The sequence below is a fragment of the Prionailurus viverrinus genome, chromosome C2, assembly GCF_022837055.1.
Source record: "Prionailurus viverrinus isolate Anna chromosome C2, UM_Priviv_1.0, whole genome shotgun sequence".
NCBI classification, from domain to species: Eukaryota; Metazoa; Chordata; class Mammalia; order Carnivora; family Felidae; genus Prionailurus; species Prionailurus viverrinus.
The window spans coordinates 9,133,553-9,148,435 of NC_062569.1; the positions used below are offsets into that span (position 1 = coordinate 9,133,553).

The following is a 14,883-nucleotide window of genomic DNA, read 5'->3' on the forward strand; positions in this document are numbered from 1 at the left end:
CGGAGCAGTCAGCACAGAGCTGGACACGGGGCTCGAACCCACAAACCGCAAGATCATGACCTGAGCACAAGTCGGACACTCAACTGCCTGAGCCACCCAGGCACCCCAAAATAAATAAACTTTTTTAAAGAAAGACAGAGATATAACACATGTGTAGAAATAGTACAGAAATATGATTTAAGCTGTGCAGTATATTATGGAAGATCTTCACATTCTACGTAGATACTGCTGTGCTGTTGGGATGCTTTACAAGTAGGTGCTGATTTTGTTACCAGAAAAAAATAAACCTAAAAATCCTATGTAATAATTTGCCCTCACTGGCTTCTCATCACAGTCTTTCTCCAATTTGGTACCTCTAATAAATCCAAAATGCAATTTCACTTGCTAGTGCTATTTAAAAAGCTCTCCTTTTCCCATAAATCTGTAAACTGCTTTAGTCCGTCAGATTTCCTGGCTCAGTTTGAAAATCCTTTGCAGCTCTGGGTAAGCGCATAAATTCTGCTTTTTCTTGCTCATCCAAGAAAACAAACGCCAAGAGCATCAAAAACAAATGCTAATAGATGTTTGTGGCTTTAATCGAAACTAGTAACTTTCTGCTGACATTTCCACTTTCTTTAAAAGTGGGTATTCTCAACCGTTTTGATCACAAAGAAACTATTGAATCCTACATTACTGGAGAAGTTTATGCAGAAGTAACATTCAGAGGTTAGTTACATCCTGAGAATGGGCAATCACTGATTTTACACTAGGCCCTCCAGGAATTCTTTACATTTACCACAAATTATTCTACTCCGTTCCCATCTACCCAAGGGGCCTAAACACAAGAGTTTTGGAGTCAGGGGACTAGGCAATGCCTGATGACCACAGTAGGCATTTTATTTTTTAACACAAAGCTGAACCCAAAGGTGGCCAATGACCAATGACTGGGCATCTCCAGACAGTCCAGAGTCAGAAGTAAAATCAAATGGTGTCACCAGCCATGGCCGAACCACCTTTTGCAAGTGTACCACCTTGGAGAACACTAGCCCGTCTTTCTATTTCATCTTCCCACCCATCACCAAGGGGAGAAAGATCGGCTGGTGACCACAGTCTAGGATGGATGGATCTAAGTGTAACAGCCCTGCCTCACCTCTCTCATGTGTTCATGAATGAATCAACACATACTGAAAGGCAAAAAGCGGGAGGGCAACGTGCTGGGAGCAAACGAGGTTGTAGCCAGCATGGTTTCTTCCCTAAGTGAAACTCACAACGTAACTGAGGATATGAGACTTAGGAAATCACCTACCACGGTACTAACCGACAGAAATAGAATGCAAACCACACGTTTTAAATGCTCTGGAAGCTGCCATAAACAAATACAAAGAGATACATGAAACTAATAATATTTCACTTAGCCCAATATATCCAAAATAGTATTTTAACATATAATATTAGAAAATTAATCAGCTACTTAACACTTTTTTTTTAATCTGATATTTGACACTTAGAGCACATTTCTAGTCAAACTAGCTACGTTTCAGGGCTCGGCAGGCCCTATGTGGCTACTAGCTCCCCTGTGAGAAGTGCAGGTCTCTGGGGGAAATGTAATCAACACACAGGCACTGAGGTGAGTGAAGGCAGAGACTCCCATAAACACCCAAGATTCACAGACATCCAGACAAGAAAACTGTCTCTTCAGCATAATACTATCTTTTCGCTTCTTTAAAATTTAATCCGGTATTTGGTTTCTCTGCTTCTCCCTCATCCCACTGTACCGGACTCCCTTCACTTGTCTGCTGCTCATTTTTACTGAGGTTTCACTCATTTCTTTTTTTTTTTTTTTTTTAATTTTTTTTTCAACGTTTATTTTTGGGACAGAGAGAGACAGAGCATGAACAGGGGAGGGGCAGAGAGAGAGGGAGACACAGAATCGGAAACAGGCTCCAGGCTCCGAGCCGTCAGCCCAGAGCCCGACGCGGGGCTCGAACTCACGGACCGCGAGATTGTGACCTGGCTGAAGTCGGACGCTTAACCGACTGCGCCACCCAGGCACCCCAAGTTTCACTCATTTCTTTACAAGTCTAATTCCACAACCAACCAAGAGTAAAAACCAAAAAATGCAAAAGCTACACTCCTGGGAAGTACAGATCACTTGTCTACTTCTGTGCTCTTTAACTACACTGTTTCCTTAGAGAGAAGGAAGAAGGAATACTATTTCCTCAAAGTGGGGCCCAGGATCTGGAGCAGAACTAACTAGACATGAGGATGATAATAAAACTCGGGATTCCACTGGCTCTGGAGAAGCCACATGTAACACACTCCCAATGTGTGCCCTATGATTGGTCAAAGATATCCTAAGCTCTATTTTAGCATTTTTTTTCCAGTGGACACAATATGTGGTATTTATCTTAATAAAGTCCATCTTCTTTCAAACCAGTTGGGCTACTTATGTAGAAACCAGTGACGCTTCAAGCCAAGTTTGCTGATATAAGTTTATTTTCCTTAGCTTCCACCCATTTATTCTGGCTAACCGGCTATCAGGATACTGATCTGATGAGAGTGTTCGGTTGGTATATGGACAGCTTCTCTTCATTCAATCCAGGGTCGAGAGATTACACCCTTGCCCTAGAGGGCTATTTTGCAAATACAAATTGATGACACAAGCTACCAAAAACAGATCCATGCATATCCATTTCCTCCCCTTCACACACACACTCACACACACACACACACACAACCAAGTACGTACTTTTATGACAGTGCACGGACAGTGTGTAAAGTCATCTCGTATACAACAGCTGGTTTTAGAGTTCCATTCTGCAATCTATAGAAACCCTGAACAGGGACCCATGCAAGTTTGAAGCAACAGATTTATCTCCTACATCCAGTAAGCACTCTTTGTGTAACTTTGAAAGTATCTTCCTAAGTCAAGCATTTTGAAATTTTAATCAAATCTTGTTTTCTACTTTAGAAATTCATGCCCATGTGCACAGCAGAATCGTATTAACAGCATATTGGACACAAGTGTGCAGAGTCCTAACCTTATAAGGAACCTGTCATTTTAACATACCCTGAAAGAACCAATTCACATCAGGTGGGTCGCAAGTAGAAAAGAGCCAAGTAATTTTAAAAGCCTGATGGATGCACAGGACTGAAAACATTTCTTAAAAGTAATGTGGTTGCCAGTCTACACTACACTGGTGTCTCCATGATTAAATCCTTGCGGCTCCAAGGGTCCATAAAGAGACTCTTTCCTAAAGATACCGTTGACTTGAAAGATTTACTCGAGCTTGCTTCAGCTGCTATCCTCAAGATTGCTAAAACAATATAATTGTCAAACTAGCGTATTGCTAATCCCATTTTTATTGTTAACATTTGCCACTGAAATTGCTCTTTAATTGTTTGTTTTGGAACAGACACATAAAACATCATGACAGCGATATTTTGGCACATGTTGGAAAATCTGCTATGAATAAAGATTTTTTCCCCAATAAAATACAGTTTGCCTATATTACTTGGTATCAAAATGATTTACTGAAGTAGGCCAAAACATAAACCACTGAAATAAAGTGAGGTGAGATTAGAGTTACAGCAAAATCCACAGGCTGATTCATTCAAATTCATACTTAAGAGACATTTAAAAGCAACTTCTACTCTTTGGAAAAGGGCAGAAGGGGAAAGAAGAACGCCTTCCACCCCGCTCAGCCAGCAAGGCGGCACTCGGATCCAAGCCACTGGGTCCTTCTGATGGTTCACATTCTAAAGAACCCACATTTGTTACACAGATCCAGACTGCCTTAGCATGCTAGGCCCTGAAGGCTGAATAGGAAGCCATTTAGCTTAATCCAACGCAGCCTGCCTGAGTCTCCAGCCCCTACTCAACACAGCTGCTTCCCAAGGCCAAGGAAAAGGCAGGCCCCCCACCCAGGTGGGCCCCGCCAGGGAAGCAGTGCCCAGCTGCTGTGACAGCTCCTTTGTTGTAAGCAATCGCTATCTGGCTTTCCCCACCACTTGGCCTGTCCAGAGCTGGGAAACTTGCAGCTGGACCCCAGGATTAAAATCATTCTGCCCTGCTCTCTGCCCTGAATGTGGTGTTGGAACTCCTTAGATCAAACCTCTGAAACCGACCTTTGTGTCTTATGTCTCCTTCCCCACTTTCAAAAGCCTTGCTGATGGAGATTCCAGCCCTCAACCAGTCTCCAATAACCCTAAGCCTGATTCTCTCCAAGGCCCAACCTCTATCTGAGCAGTCTACCTTCTCGGTGCACACAGTCCCTGCAGCTAGAGGCTCTAAAAGATCTTTTTTTTTTTTTTTTTTTTTTTTTTTTTAACTAGAGGATACTATCTGATTTTGAAAAGCATAAATTATGTGCAAAGCCAAGCATATATGAAACAACCACAGTATAAAGCCTGCAGGATCTTGGCTCCCACTCCAGACTCCCTGCCTACACTTCTCCATGGTCTCTGGTCCAGGTGCATCCAAGTACTCACCTTCTCCTCATGGCAACTCCCTCTCAAGGCCACATTCAAAGGTTACTACTTCTGCGAGACTCCTCTCCCTGCAATGAACAGAAGATCCTCCCCTGGGATCCAGAGCATTCTCTCGCTCCCCATACAAAGCTCCTACACTGCTCCTGTCCAATTATGTGCTCGCACATCGCTCTTCCTGCATTATGAATCCAGAGGGCCCAGATGTTTAGCTATCCAGACAGGAGGGAGCACTGTGCCTCCTGAGGAGACAGTTACAACTGGAAATGGCTTTTTTTTTCCTTCAAAATAATGAAGACTACTTTCAAATGGCTATGTGCTTAACCAATTTTTCTATTTACTATAATTGACAATGTTACATTAGTTTCAGGTGCACAACACGGTGATTTGACTAAGTCTCTACATTATCCTATGCTGTTCACCATATGACACTCTTACAATACCACTGACAATATTCTTTACACTATCTGTGCTTTTTATTCCCATGACTTATTCATTCCATAACCGGAAGCCTATACCTCCCACTCTCCTTCACCCATTCTGCCCATCCCCCACACCCCTGGCAACCATCAGTTTGTTCTCTGTATTTATAGGTCTTTTCGTTTATTCATTTATGTGGTTTTTTTAGATTCCACAAAGCAGTGAAATCATATATTTGTCTTTCTCTGACTTATTTCACTTAGCATAATATTGTCTATGTTCATCCATGTTGTTGCGAATGGCAAGACTTCATACTTTATAGGGTTGAGTAATATTCCTGTGTGTGTGTGTGTGTGTGTGTGTGTGTGTGTGTGTGTGTGTGTTTACTCCCCACATCTTCATTATCCATTCATCTATCAATTGATACTTGGGTTGCTTCCATAGTTTGGCTACTGTAAATAATGCTGCAATTAACACAGGGGTGCATGTATGCTTTCAAAGTGTTTTCTTTTTCCTTGGGGAAATACCAATTAGCAGGGTCATATGGTATTCCTGGATCATATGGTATTTCTACTGTTAATTTTTTGAGGACTCTCTATACTGTCTTCTACAGTGGCTGCCCCAGTTTGCATTCCCACCAACAGTGCATGCAGTTTCCTTTTTCTCCACATCCTTGCCAACAATTGTTATTTCTTTTCATTCTAGCTGTTTTGACAGGTGTGAGGGGACATCTCATTGTGGTTTTGATCTGCATTTCCCTGATGATTAATGATATTGAGCATCTTTTCACGTGTCTATTGGCCATCTGTGTGTCTTCTTTGGAGAAAGGTCTTTAGGTTCTCTGCCTATTTTTTTTTATTTTTATTATTTTTTTTTAATATGAAATTGATTATCAAATTGGTTTCCATACAACATCCAGTGCTCATCCCAACAGGTATTTTTGTAATCAGACTGGGGTTTTTTTGGTGTTGAGTTCTGTGAGTTCTTTATACATTTCGAGTGTTAACCCCTTATCAGATAATAATCATTTGCAAGTATCTTCTCCCATTCAGTAGGTTGTCTTTCTGGTTTGTTTATTGTTTCCTTTGCCGTGCAGAAGATTTTTATTCTGGTGTAGCCCCAGTAGTTTATTTTTTCTGTTGTTTTGCTTGCCTGAGAAGACAGTTCTAGAAAAACGTTGCTACGGCTGATGTCAAAGAAATTGTTGCCTCTGTTCTCTTCTAAGAGTTTTGTGGTTTCAGGCCTCACGCTTAGGTTTTTAATCTATTTTGAGTTTACTTTTGCGTATGGTCTAAGAAAGTAGTAGACTTTCATACTTTCACACGTAGCTGGCCAGTTTTCCCAGCACCATTTGTTGAAGAGACTAATTTTCCCTATTGTATGTTCCCCCCTTTTGTCACAGATTGACCATAAAAGCACGGATTTATTCCTGAGCTCTCTATTCTGTTCCAAAGATCTTTTTTGTGACAGTGCCATACTGTTTTGATTACTACAGCTTTGCACTGTATCTTCACCAGCGTGGCCCATACTTAAAGCTCTTTGTTCTATCTGCGTACGATCTGTACATGGCTATTTGACACGGATAGGACATCAAATTCACAACGCTGCTCCCTTCATCTTCACTCCCCTCTAGGCCTACGGGAAAGACACAGAAGCTGCCTGCAATTCCTGCCCATAAGACAAACATTTGTTCTCTTAATGAGAAACATCTAGGAGAGGACGCATGGCTGGTAAGAACACACTGTATGAGGAACTCGAGAAAAGAAGGAAGTTACAAAGCCTGTATCAGATTGTAAGTACATCAAACAGAAGATGGAAAACAGTTATGAGCTGAGAGTAGAGAAAAAAGTCATCAAGAGGTCACTGTGGGCCACCAGCCTTTTCTACTGTAATGGGGGTGGCACCAGCCTTTTCTATCGTAATGGGGGTGGGGGGCTAGAAGACACAAGGAGTATCCAACACACAGGACCCTGCACCATCTTCCACGGTGTCTCTTCTGATCAAACTGTTGCCGAGAAGCTGCTACGCGTATGCAGGACACCACACTGGCCGGGGGGCTTAGACCCAAACTTAACGCAAGAATATACTGTGTTTCTGTGAAAGCAGGAATCCCTCAGTTCTAAGATGCACCCATCATTTTATCAAGCACTAAGAAAGAAAAATGTTGCCAATTAAACTATGACATGGTTTCTCATTACTTAGAAAGTTCCTTTTATTTTTATTGAAAGAGCCCTTTTAGACATATTTGGACATATATTTTTATAATGCATCACTCTTGGGCACTTAGAAAAAGAAAAAGAAAAAGAAAAATGAGATGAATTAGTTAAGGCAATGACAACCAGGTCTCCTGGCTGAAAGCAATCGCAAAATGCCACTGATTTGGAAAGTACATCCCAGTTTCAGAAATGTTAAATCTGTTAAATGCTAAAATCTGTTATTAAAAAAATGCATCATAGAATCACTAAAATGCTATGTCATGTCTTGCTCGGTGATAAAAGTTTAGAAAGGACAAGACAACTGTTCACAGGATAACTGCTATGAGGACATCTCACAGATTAAAAAATGTAATTATATAGAGGGAAAAACCTGAGATCATGCAACTCAAGAAAGACAAAAAAAAGATAAGGGATTGAATAAGGTTCTTCACAGACATCAAAGTCCTGTCCCCAAAAGCAGTGATTCACAAATGTTGGGGTTTTTTTTTTGTTTTCTTTTTAATTTTTAACAACAGGACCTCTTTTTAAAATATGATCCTCCAAGAAACCTGAGTATGGAGCTGTTCCGGTTAGGGGAAAGTATCATCCCAGACATGCCTGGGAGATCAGGACTCAGGACTCAGGACTCAGGACTCAGGACTGGCTGAGATCCTCACCTGGAGAGTGGAGGTCACCTCTACCCACTCTCTACGACATGACAAAGGTCTAAACCATGGCATTAATCAATTAAACATCTACCATGGTAAGATATGAAGTCTTGCTAGGTGCTCATTATACAAAGATTAATCAAGCACAGAGGAACTTTGGTAACCTTCCAGAAGGAATTTCCTATGTGTGGATTTTAGACCTTGAGGGGACTGGATAGGATGAGAACTTTTCATCAGTCACAAAAGGAGCTGCACTGACCTAAACAGGTCAGAAACACTCCTACCACAGCAAGGGGATGAGACACATCCCCACTTCAGGCCCACGGTAGCTCTAGAGCGCTCTCCATAGGTCTTCGACACCAGTCTCTTCAAACGCAAGCCCGATACGGCTGGGTTTGGACAGCTTTGGCTCTCGCCCATACCCAACCCAACTCAAACCGGGCAGCTGACTGCACCCGCCGCCCTCCAAAACAAATCCGATGCCGCAACAAATCAGCAAGTCACGTATGTACCCTGCTGAAGGTGGAGACACACACCGGCCACTTGGCGAAGCTTAACGTCCCCATTAGACGGCTCTCCGTCTGCATGTTTCTTCCTCCCATTTTTCTCCATTTTTTTCTCCTGACACTGCTTATAAAATCTCCTTACTATTCAAAGCGATTCGCTCCAGCCTCTCACTTTGCACATCCCCCTCGCACGGCGGCTCTGCGTCATCTCATCGTCACCTGAGCGCGCTTTGGAAATACCACCCACTCTCGCCCCTTGTCCCCATCCAATCACATGGCTCAGCAAACCCAACCCACTCTCCTGAAAGGAAAAGGTTCATCTGCAGCTAAGAAAAGTAATGTTTTCACTATTTAGCCATTATCAACACACAAACAACCTATAGGCTAACAGTTTTGGATTAAAGAAAGCTAATTTCCATGGGTACAGTTAGCAGACTATCACGGCTACTGCTCCATTAAAGACCAAGGGAGGTTAGGCCAGTCTGGCTGGGGATGTGTCTCCTCCTTTGTCCCTTCCGCTGTCAGTCAGCCTTGTAGGGCAAGTTTTTGGTAAAGGGGGATAACCCACTAGGTACAAGAGAACAGAGCGCTAAGGGCACTGTGTTGATGTACGGATTTCCAGCCTACTTCTCAAACCTGCCTTTAGTAACAAATAGGGATTTATCAGAAATGGGAAGTCAACCCTGCAATCCCATTTTATTCTCTACACATAGGAACCATAGGTGAAATGTTTTCTTTAACAGATGGTTTTCAGTTGAGTAGCATTCTGTGAAGAGAAAAAAAGGTGTTTGGAGCTGTTCTACATCCTGAAGAACATAACTTTCTGGCCATAGGCCCAAAACTGCTGATCTGACTCATGACTACAGCGTCAGAGGGATTCACAGCGAGCATCAGAAAATTCATACTGAAGCGTAGTGGTCATCCCTCTGCCCTTCCTCCGCAAACCAACCTCAGATGAAGGATTTGTGACATGAGCACAGGTGGTTAAACAGTGTCCCTATACAATTTCAGAGCTGGACAGGAGCTCAAGCAAGGAAACTGAGGCCCGATAAGGTGAATGAGACAATGAAGGGCACAGAATCCTTCTGGACAGTCAGGGTTAGAACCTGACCACACAACGTGGTTGAAACCTTAACATTCTTAAAACTTCACTTGAATTTCAGGTACACGTTTCCCTTACCAGAATGACTTCAAAAATGAGTGGGATCAGTTTGCTCTCTTCCACAAGTCTGTTAAAAAAAAATAAAAATAAAAAGATAAGCACACATTAGATAACTCGTATTTAAACTGCTGCCCTGATAAAGATGACCACAGCCCCCACTTTCATTGCTTAAGTTCTGTGCCCGAAAAACAGATGATTATATTCATTTTTAATACACTGAACTACCCCTATTAAATACAAGAAATATGGGGCTTCTTTGCAAGTGACTATTAGCTTAGCCTTACTGGTCTGTAGCAAGTAAAATCTCAAATAGATTGACATTTATAAATGTAAGAATTAATTAAAATTCACAACTCTCATTAAGGCTATGAAAATAGGCAATGCTAGCCGAAATAATGTAACCAGCCCTCACCGCACAGTTAAATTATAAGTGTGCCACACTGTAATCTTTCATATATGCCTCATTAGCTATCTTCTCAGCACTAATGAATTAATGTATAATGATTTTTAATCTTTTACTTAAAAAATAAAAAGTAGACCCTAATCAAGACTTTGGGACCTTTCCCTCATCAAAACTAGTTAATGATTATCTATTGTAACAAAAGGTTTTTTTCATGCGATTTAAGAGAAAATAGCCTCAATTCAAAAGTAACAGTTCTTATTAAAACAACACTTCAGTCTCTAAATATTCCTTTGGTCTATGGCAGTAAACGTTTCTCTGTAAAGGGTCAGATGGCAAAGATTGTAGGCTTTGGTCGGCCACACAGTCTCTACAGCAACCACTTAACTCGGTCACTATAATGTACCAGTCATCATAAATAATACCTAAATGAATAGGCATGGTTGTGTTCCAATAAAATTTTATTTACAAAAACAGGTATGTGCCATATTTGGCCCATAAGCTATAATCTGTTGATCCCTCCTCATTCAGTTTTAAAAATAAATCAGATGCCTTCATTTTATTAGCATTTACTTTGGATGATAAACCACAGCACTGAAGACGAGCAGCCGCCTTCATTGTGGGCGTGTGCAGTTTGTCTGTTTCACAGAAATTGCCCGGTAGATAGGAAGGGAATTTATCATCTGGCCTCCCTCGAGCTTGTTTGTCTATGATAACACACTGATAAAAGAGAAGCCTATGAGACACGCCAAAAAAAAAGTGTCGGGGTGTTTATAAATATGTGTTATGAGAAAGTGAGATACAGAAAGAAGTCCCAAAGACTGGAGCGCTTAGAAAGCCCCCAGTGTCTAGCAGAAGTAAATGCGATTACTTTTGCAGTTCCAATATACTAGGAGATAAGATTTTGACTACAGACATCAAACTCATGTACAGTCTCTCACTTTCCTGGGCAACTGAAGGCTCAGATGTGAGGCCAAAGCTCCCCACCTAATGCCTGGGCAGGACGGGAAATGCACAGACTCGAGACCACACACAGCCTCAGGCCGGCACATTCCCAGTCTACTTCCTCAGCTCCTGAAATGGTGACCATCCCTCTTCCTAAACTGTGCTTTAAAAACGTTTATGATCTTTAAAAAAAAAAAAAAAAATTTAAAAAAAAAAGGGGGGGGCGCCTGGGCAGTTCAGTCGGTTAAGCGTCGGACTTCGGCTCAGGTCATGATCTCATGGTTCGTGGGTTCAAGCCCCACGTCGGGCTCTGAGCTGATGGCTCAGAGCCTGGAGCCTGCTTCGGATTCTGTGTCTCCCTCTCTCTCTGTCCCTCCCCTGCTCATGCTCTGTCTCTCTCAAAAATAAATAAACATTAAAAAATTTTTTTCTAAATGTTTACGATCTATACTCTTATTAGGCCCAGGCTGAAACAGCTAAGCATATTTCTCAGAGCTGCCCTGGCACCCAAACCCACAAAGTCCCGGGGACACGGGCCCCACTTCTTCTCCAATGGAACCTATAGGTGACAGCTGCTTCTTCTACCCTCTCCCCCAACATTCAGATCCAGGAACATCTGCTCACAATACCAGCACCCTCCTGGTGGTATTTTTTTTTTTAATGTTGATTTATTTTTGAGGGAGAGGAGGGGCAGAGAGAGAGGGAGACACAGAATCTAAAGCTGACTGTCAGCACAGAGCCTGATATGGGGCTCGAACCCACAACCATGAGATCATGATGACCTGGGCTGAAGTCAGACACGCTTAACTGACTGAGCCACCCAGGTGCCCCTCCTGACAGTATTTTTAAATATATGCCACTACTAAGATGTGCCTACAGAAACTACCATAACCCATTCTTATGGATTACAACTAGTCCTTCTCTGGGCTTTTGCACGATGAGCAGGCTGGCCGGGACGACTACTCCAGCCCCCTTCAACTAACTATCGGTTCTAGCACACCAGGCCTCACATTTTTCTGAATACCACCAACCATAACAATTGTTCTCGGATTGGACTGACATAATTCAGAGCCACGTCTGGTAAATAAAAAGGGAGCTCAAGCTAAATAAAAGCGCTTTTAGTTTTTAAAAAACACAGCATTTCTATGACATTTTCCATGACTCATGAACTAAACCGCAAGTGTAAATTCCCAAAAACAACTTAGCCAGTCCGGAGCAAGGAGGGCTGCAGATGTTTACGAAGATCTAAGGCAGTGTTTTTTCCAGACTGTGGGCAGTGGCCAATAAGTGGGCAATAAGAGGAGTTCACTGGCTATTGACTAGCATTTTCTTGATTAAACATAATAACATAGAGACTACCCAAAGCTGTCACATAGGGTGTCGTTCGATGACATTTTTGTGTCGGTTACAGGTCTACAGGCGTGTATACTGGATGGTGATGCAAAATGCATTTCTCCTATGTGGGTCGTAGTTAAGCATCTGAAATCCACAGATTTTAGACAACTTTGGAGACAATATTCGCTTGCCTTCAATATGCTCTTACACTTTGATTTTTAAAAATCTGTCTCTTCATTTTAACCACCTCCTCTCATACCACCATAGGCCCAATTAGTGGCTTGGGTCTCAAATGATCAAACTCTCGGTATGCTCCAAGTAACGAAGCAAACTACTCAGAGCTTTCTTCCTTTAATTTGTACTCTGGAGAGCAGCCCCAGCGCTCAGGCCTCTGTAGACCAGGGAGGATGAGGCTTACCTCCAAAGAAAGCTGATGTGGCTGAATCCCCGGGAATTATTCAGGCAGCAAATCTTAAGTCATCATAATAGACTTCTGCAAAAGTCTATCTCAGTTGGGGGATCTGTTCAGTGGTCAGTCACCATGATTTTAAATCACGAGTAGCGGGGCACCTGTAGGGAGGGTCTCAGTCGGTGAAGCGTCCGACTTCGGCTCAGGTCATGATCTCATGGTTCCCGAGTTCAGGCCCCTCATGGGGCTCTGTGCTGACAGTTCAGAGCTGGAGGCTGCTTTGGATACTGTGTCTCCCTCTCTCTCTGTCCCTCCCCCACCTGCATCTGTGTCTTTCTCTCTCTCAAAACTAAACATTAAAAAAAAATTTTTTTTAACATTTTAAATCACCAGTATTAAGCCTGTTGTATCCCTACATTCTAAAATAATAAAATTTCTATGGTCTATGGACAACCTGAAGGACAGGAAATAAAAAGTTTTATCTGGATTTTTTTTTAAACCAAAAACAAACAAAAAGAGATCTTTTTGAAATTATCCCTAATCTTCAAAGGACTATGAAGATATTAACTACATCACAGCATACTTTTCTTTCTTTATGTTAGCCCTCTTAAGCACACTGATTCTAAGTAATTCCAGATGAAAACTGAAATAAACTGCCCTCCCCAAAAGTAGTTCACTGGACCACTGGAAACAGTTTTTTGGGTGTTTTGTTTTGTTTGGTTTTTTTTTTTTTTTTGGCAGGGACAGGCCTTCTTTGTTTTGTTTCTTCCCCTTAACAGTACAATTTAATAATAGGTGGTATGTGCTTAAAGAGTTTTCCTTACAAAATTTTGACTCCGTAGATTCACCGGGATTTTGTATATCTGTTTACATTATTAACCAAGAGGGTGCTGTTTGAATCAGCAAATTTTGAATACACTTATGAAAACCTTTAGGATACATTGTTTGACATTCTAACTCCCTCCTGTACCTAAAGTAAGTGTTGGTTGCCCTTGGTATTGGGAAACTTCTTAAAAGTTTTATTTACTGATGCTTGACAGTTCAGGCTAAATAGAAAATAAATTAGCAATGGTTAGATATAAATGACTAGATGCAATTTAGGTAGGAAAAGTAGAAATAGGGAGATGCCTCTGCTTCTGTTCAGAGAGCTACAGAAGTGAGTTGGGCTGAATTTCATCTTTTTTTAAAAATATAATTCATGGTCAAATTGGCTAACACACAGTGTATAAAGTGTGCTCTTGGTTTTGGGGGTAGATTCCCGTGGTTCATCGCTTACATACAACACCCAGTGCTCATCCCAGCAAGTGCCCTCCTCAATGCCTACCACCCACCTTCCCCCACTCCCCTAGCCCCCATCCACCCTCAGATTGTTCTCTGTATTTAAGAGTCTCTTATGGTTTGCCTCCCTCCCTCTCTGTTTGTAACTATTTTTCCCCTTCCCTTCCCCGTGGTCTTCTGCTAAGTTTCTCAAGATCCACTTATGAGTGAAAATATATGTCTGTCCTTCTCTGACTTATTTCGCTCAGCATAGTACCTTCCAGTTCCATCCACGTTGCTGCAAAACCTTTGTTAACATTTTTCAACTTTCCTTTAAAACATGGAGACTATGTAGGGACGAACCAGGAACAAGAATTAAAAGTACCTGAAGTCCCCCGACCTACCCCACCATACTTCTACATATTCAGAGAAAAGAGGAGCCAGAAGGAGGGGAAGGAAAGGATCTCTGTCTGTTCTGGCTCATGTTGCAAAACAAAGCAAGTAGCCCCGACAGTGATTTGATGGGTCTGGGAGACACCAGGGTCGGTCTGTGGACCTGCACTGTCAGGTTCGCTCTCTGGCTTGCAGTTTTTACCTACCCACATGGGTAGAGACAATACACACGAATCAAGGACCAGAAGTCAAGACTCTCCATCTCCATGGTTGACCCTATGGGGATCACTATGGGGATGGGGAACACTATCCATACACACCCCCCCCCCGCCCCTGGAGGGTTTCTCCATCTACTGTCCCTGCATTTTAACAATCCATGTTGTGATACAGACCTTACTTAGTGCTAGAGATTTTTTTCCCCTGAAAACTATCTCAGTACTCAATTATGACTAACACCATTGAGCATGTGCCATGGGCTAATCTTATACACTCAAAATCTGTGCCTTCAAACTCAGAGTCAAATGGCTTAGAGACACAAAGAGAATTAACTTCTATCATGGATGTATACACAGGTGACAAGAGAATGGGCCTGGGGAAAACCCACCGAGCCCAGACTGGTGAAAAGAGCTGTTTATGAGCCTTGAAAGAACTGGCCAATTCAACTGAAGCGTACCTACATGGAAAGGGGGAGCAGGAGGGACAGGGCAGTCTGAGTAGTGAAAGGAC

At 42.2% G+C, this 14,883-nt stretch overlaps 1 protein-coding gene across 5 annotated transcripts in view; it reads right to left on the reverse strand.

Moving 5' to 3' along the window:
- ULK4 (unc-51 like kinase 4) overlaps positions 1–14,883 on the reverse strand; it is a 582,128-nt gene that overhangs the window by 294,388 nt on the left and 272,857 nt on the right. For all 5 annotated transcript variants that reach the window (XM_047874598.1, XM_047874600.1, XM_047874597.1 and 2 more), the window contains one exon: positions 9,437–9,485. In XM_047874598.1, the coding sequence (XP_047730554.1) occupies positions 9,437–9,485 (49 nt within the window). The remainder of the gene's footprint in view (positions 1–9,436; positions 9,486–14,883) is intronic.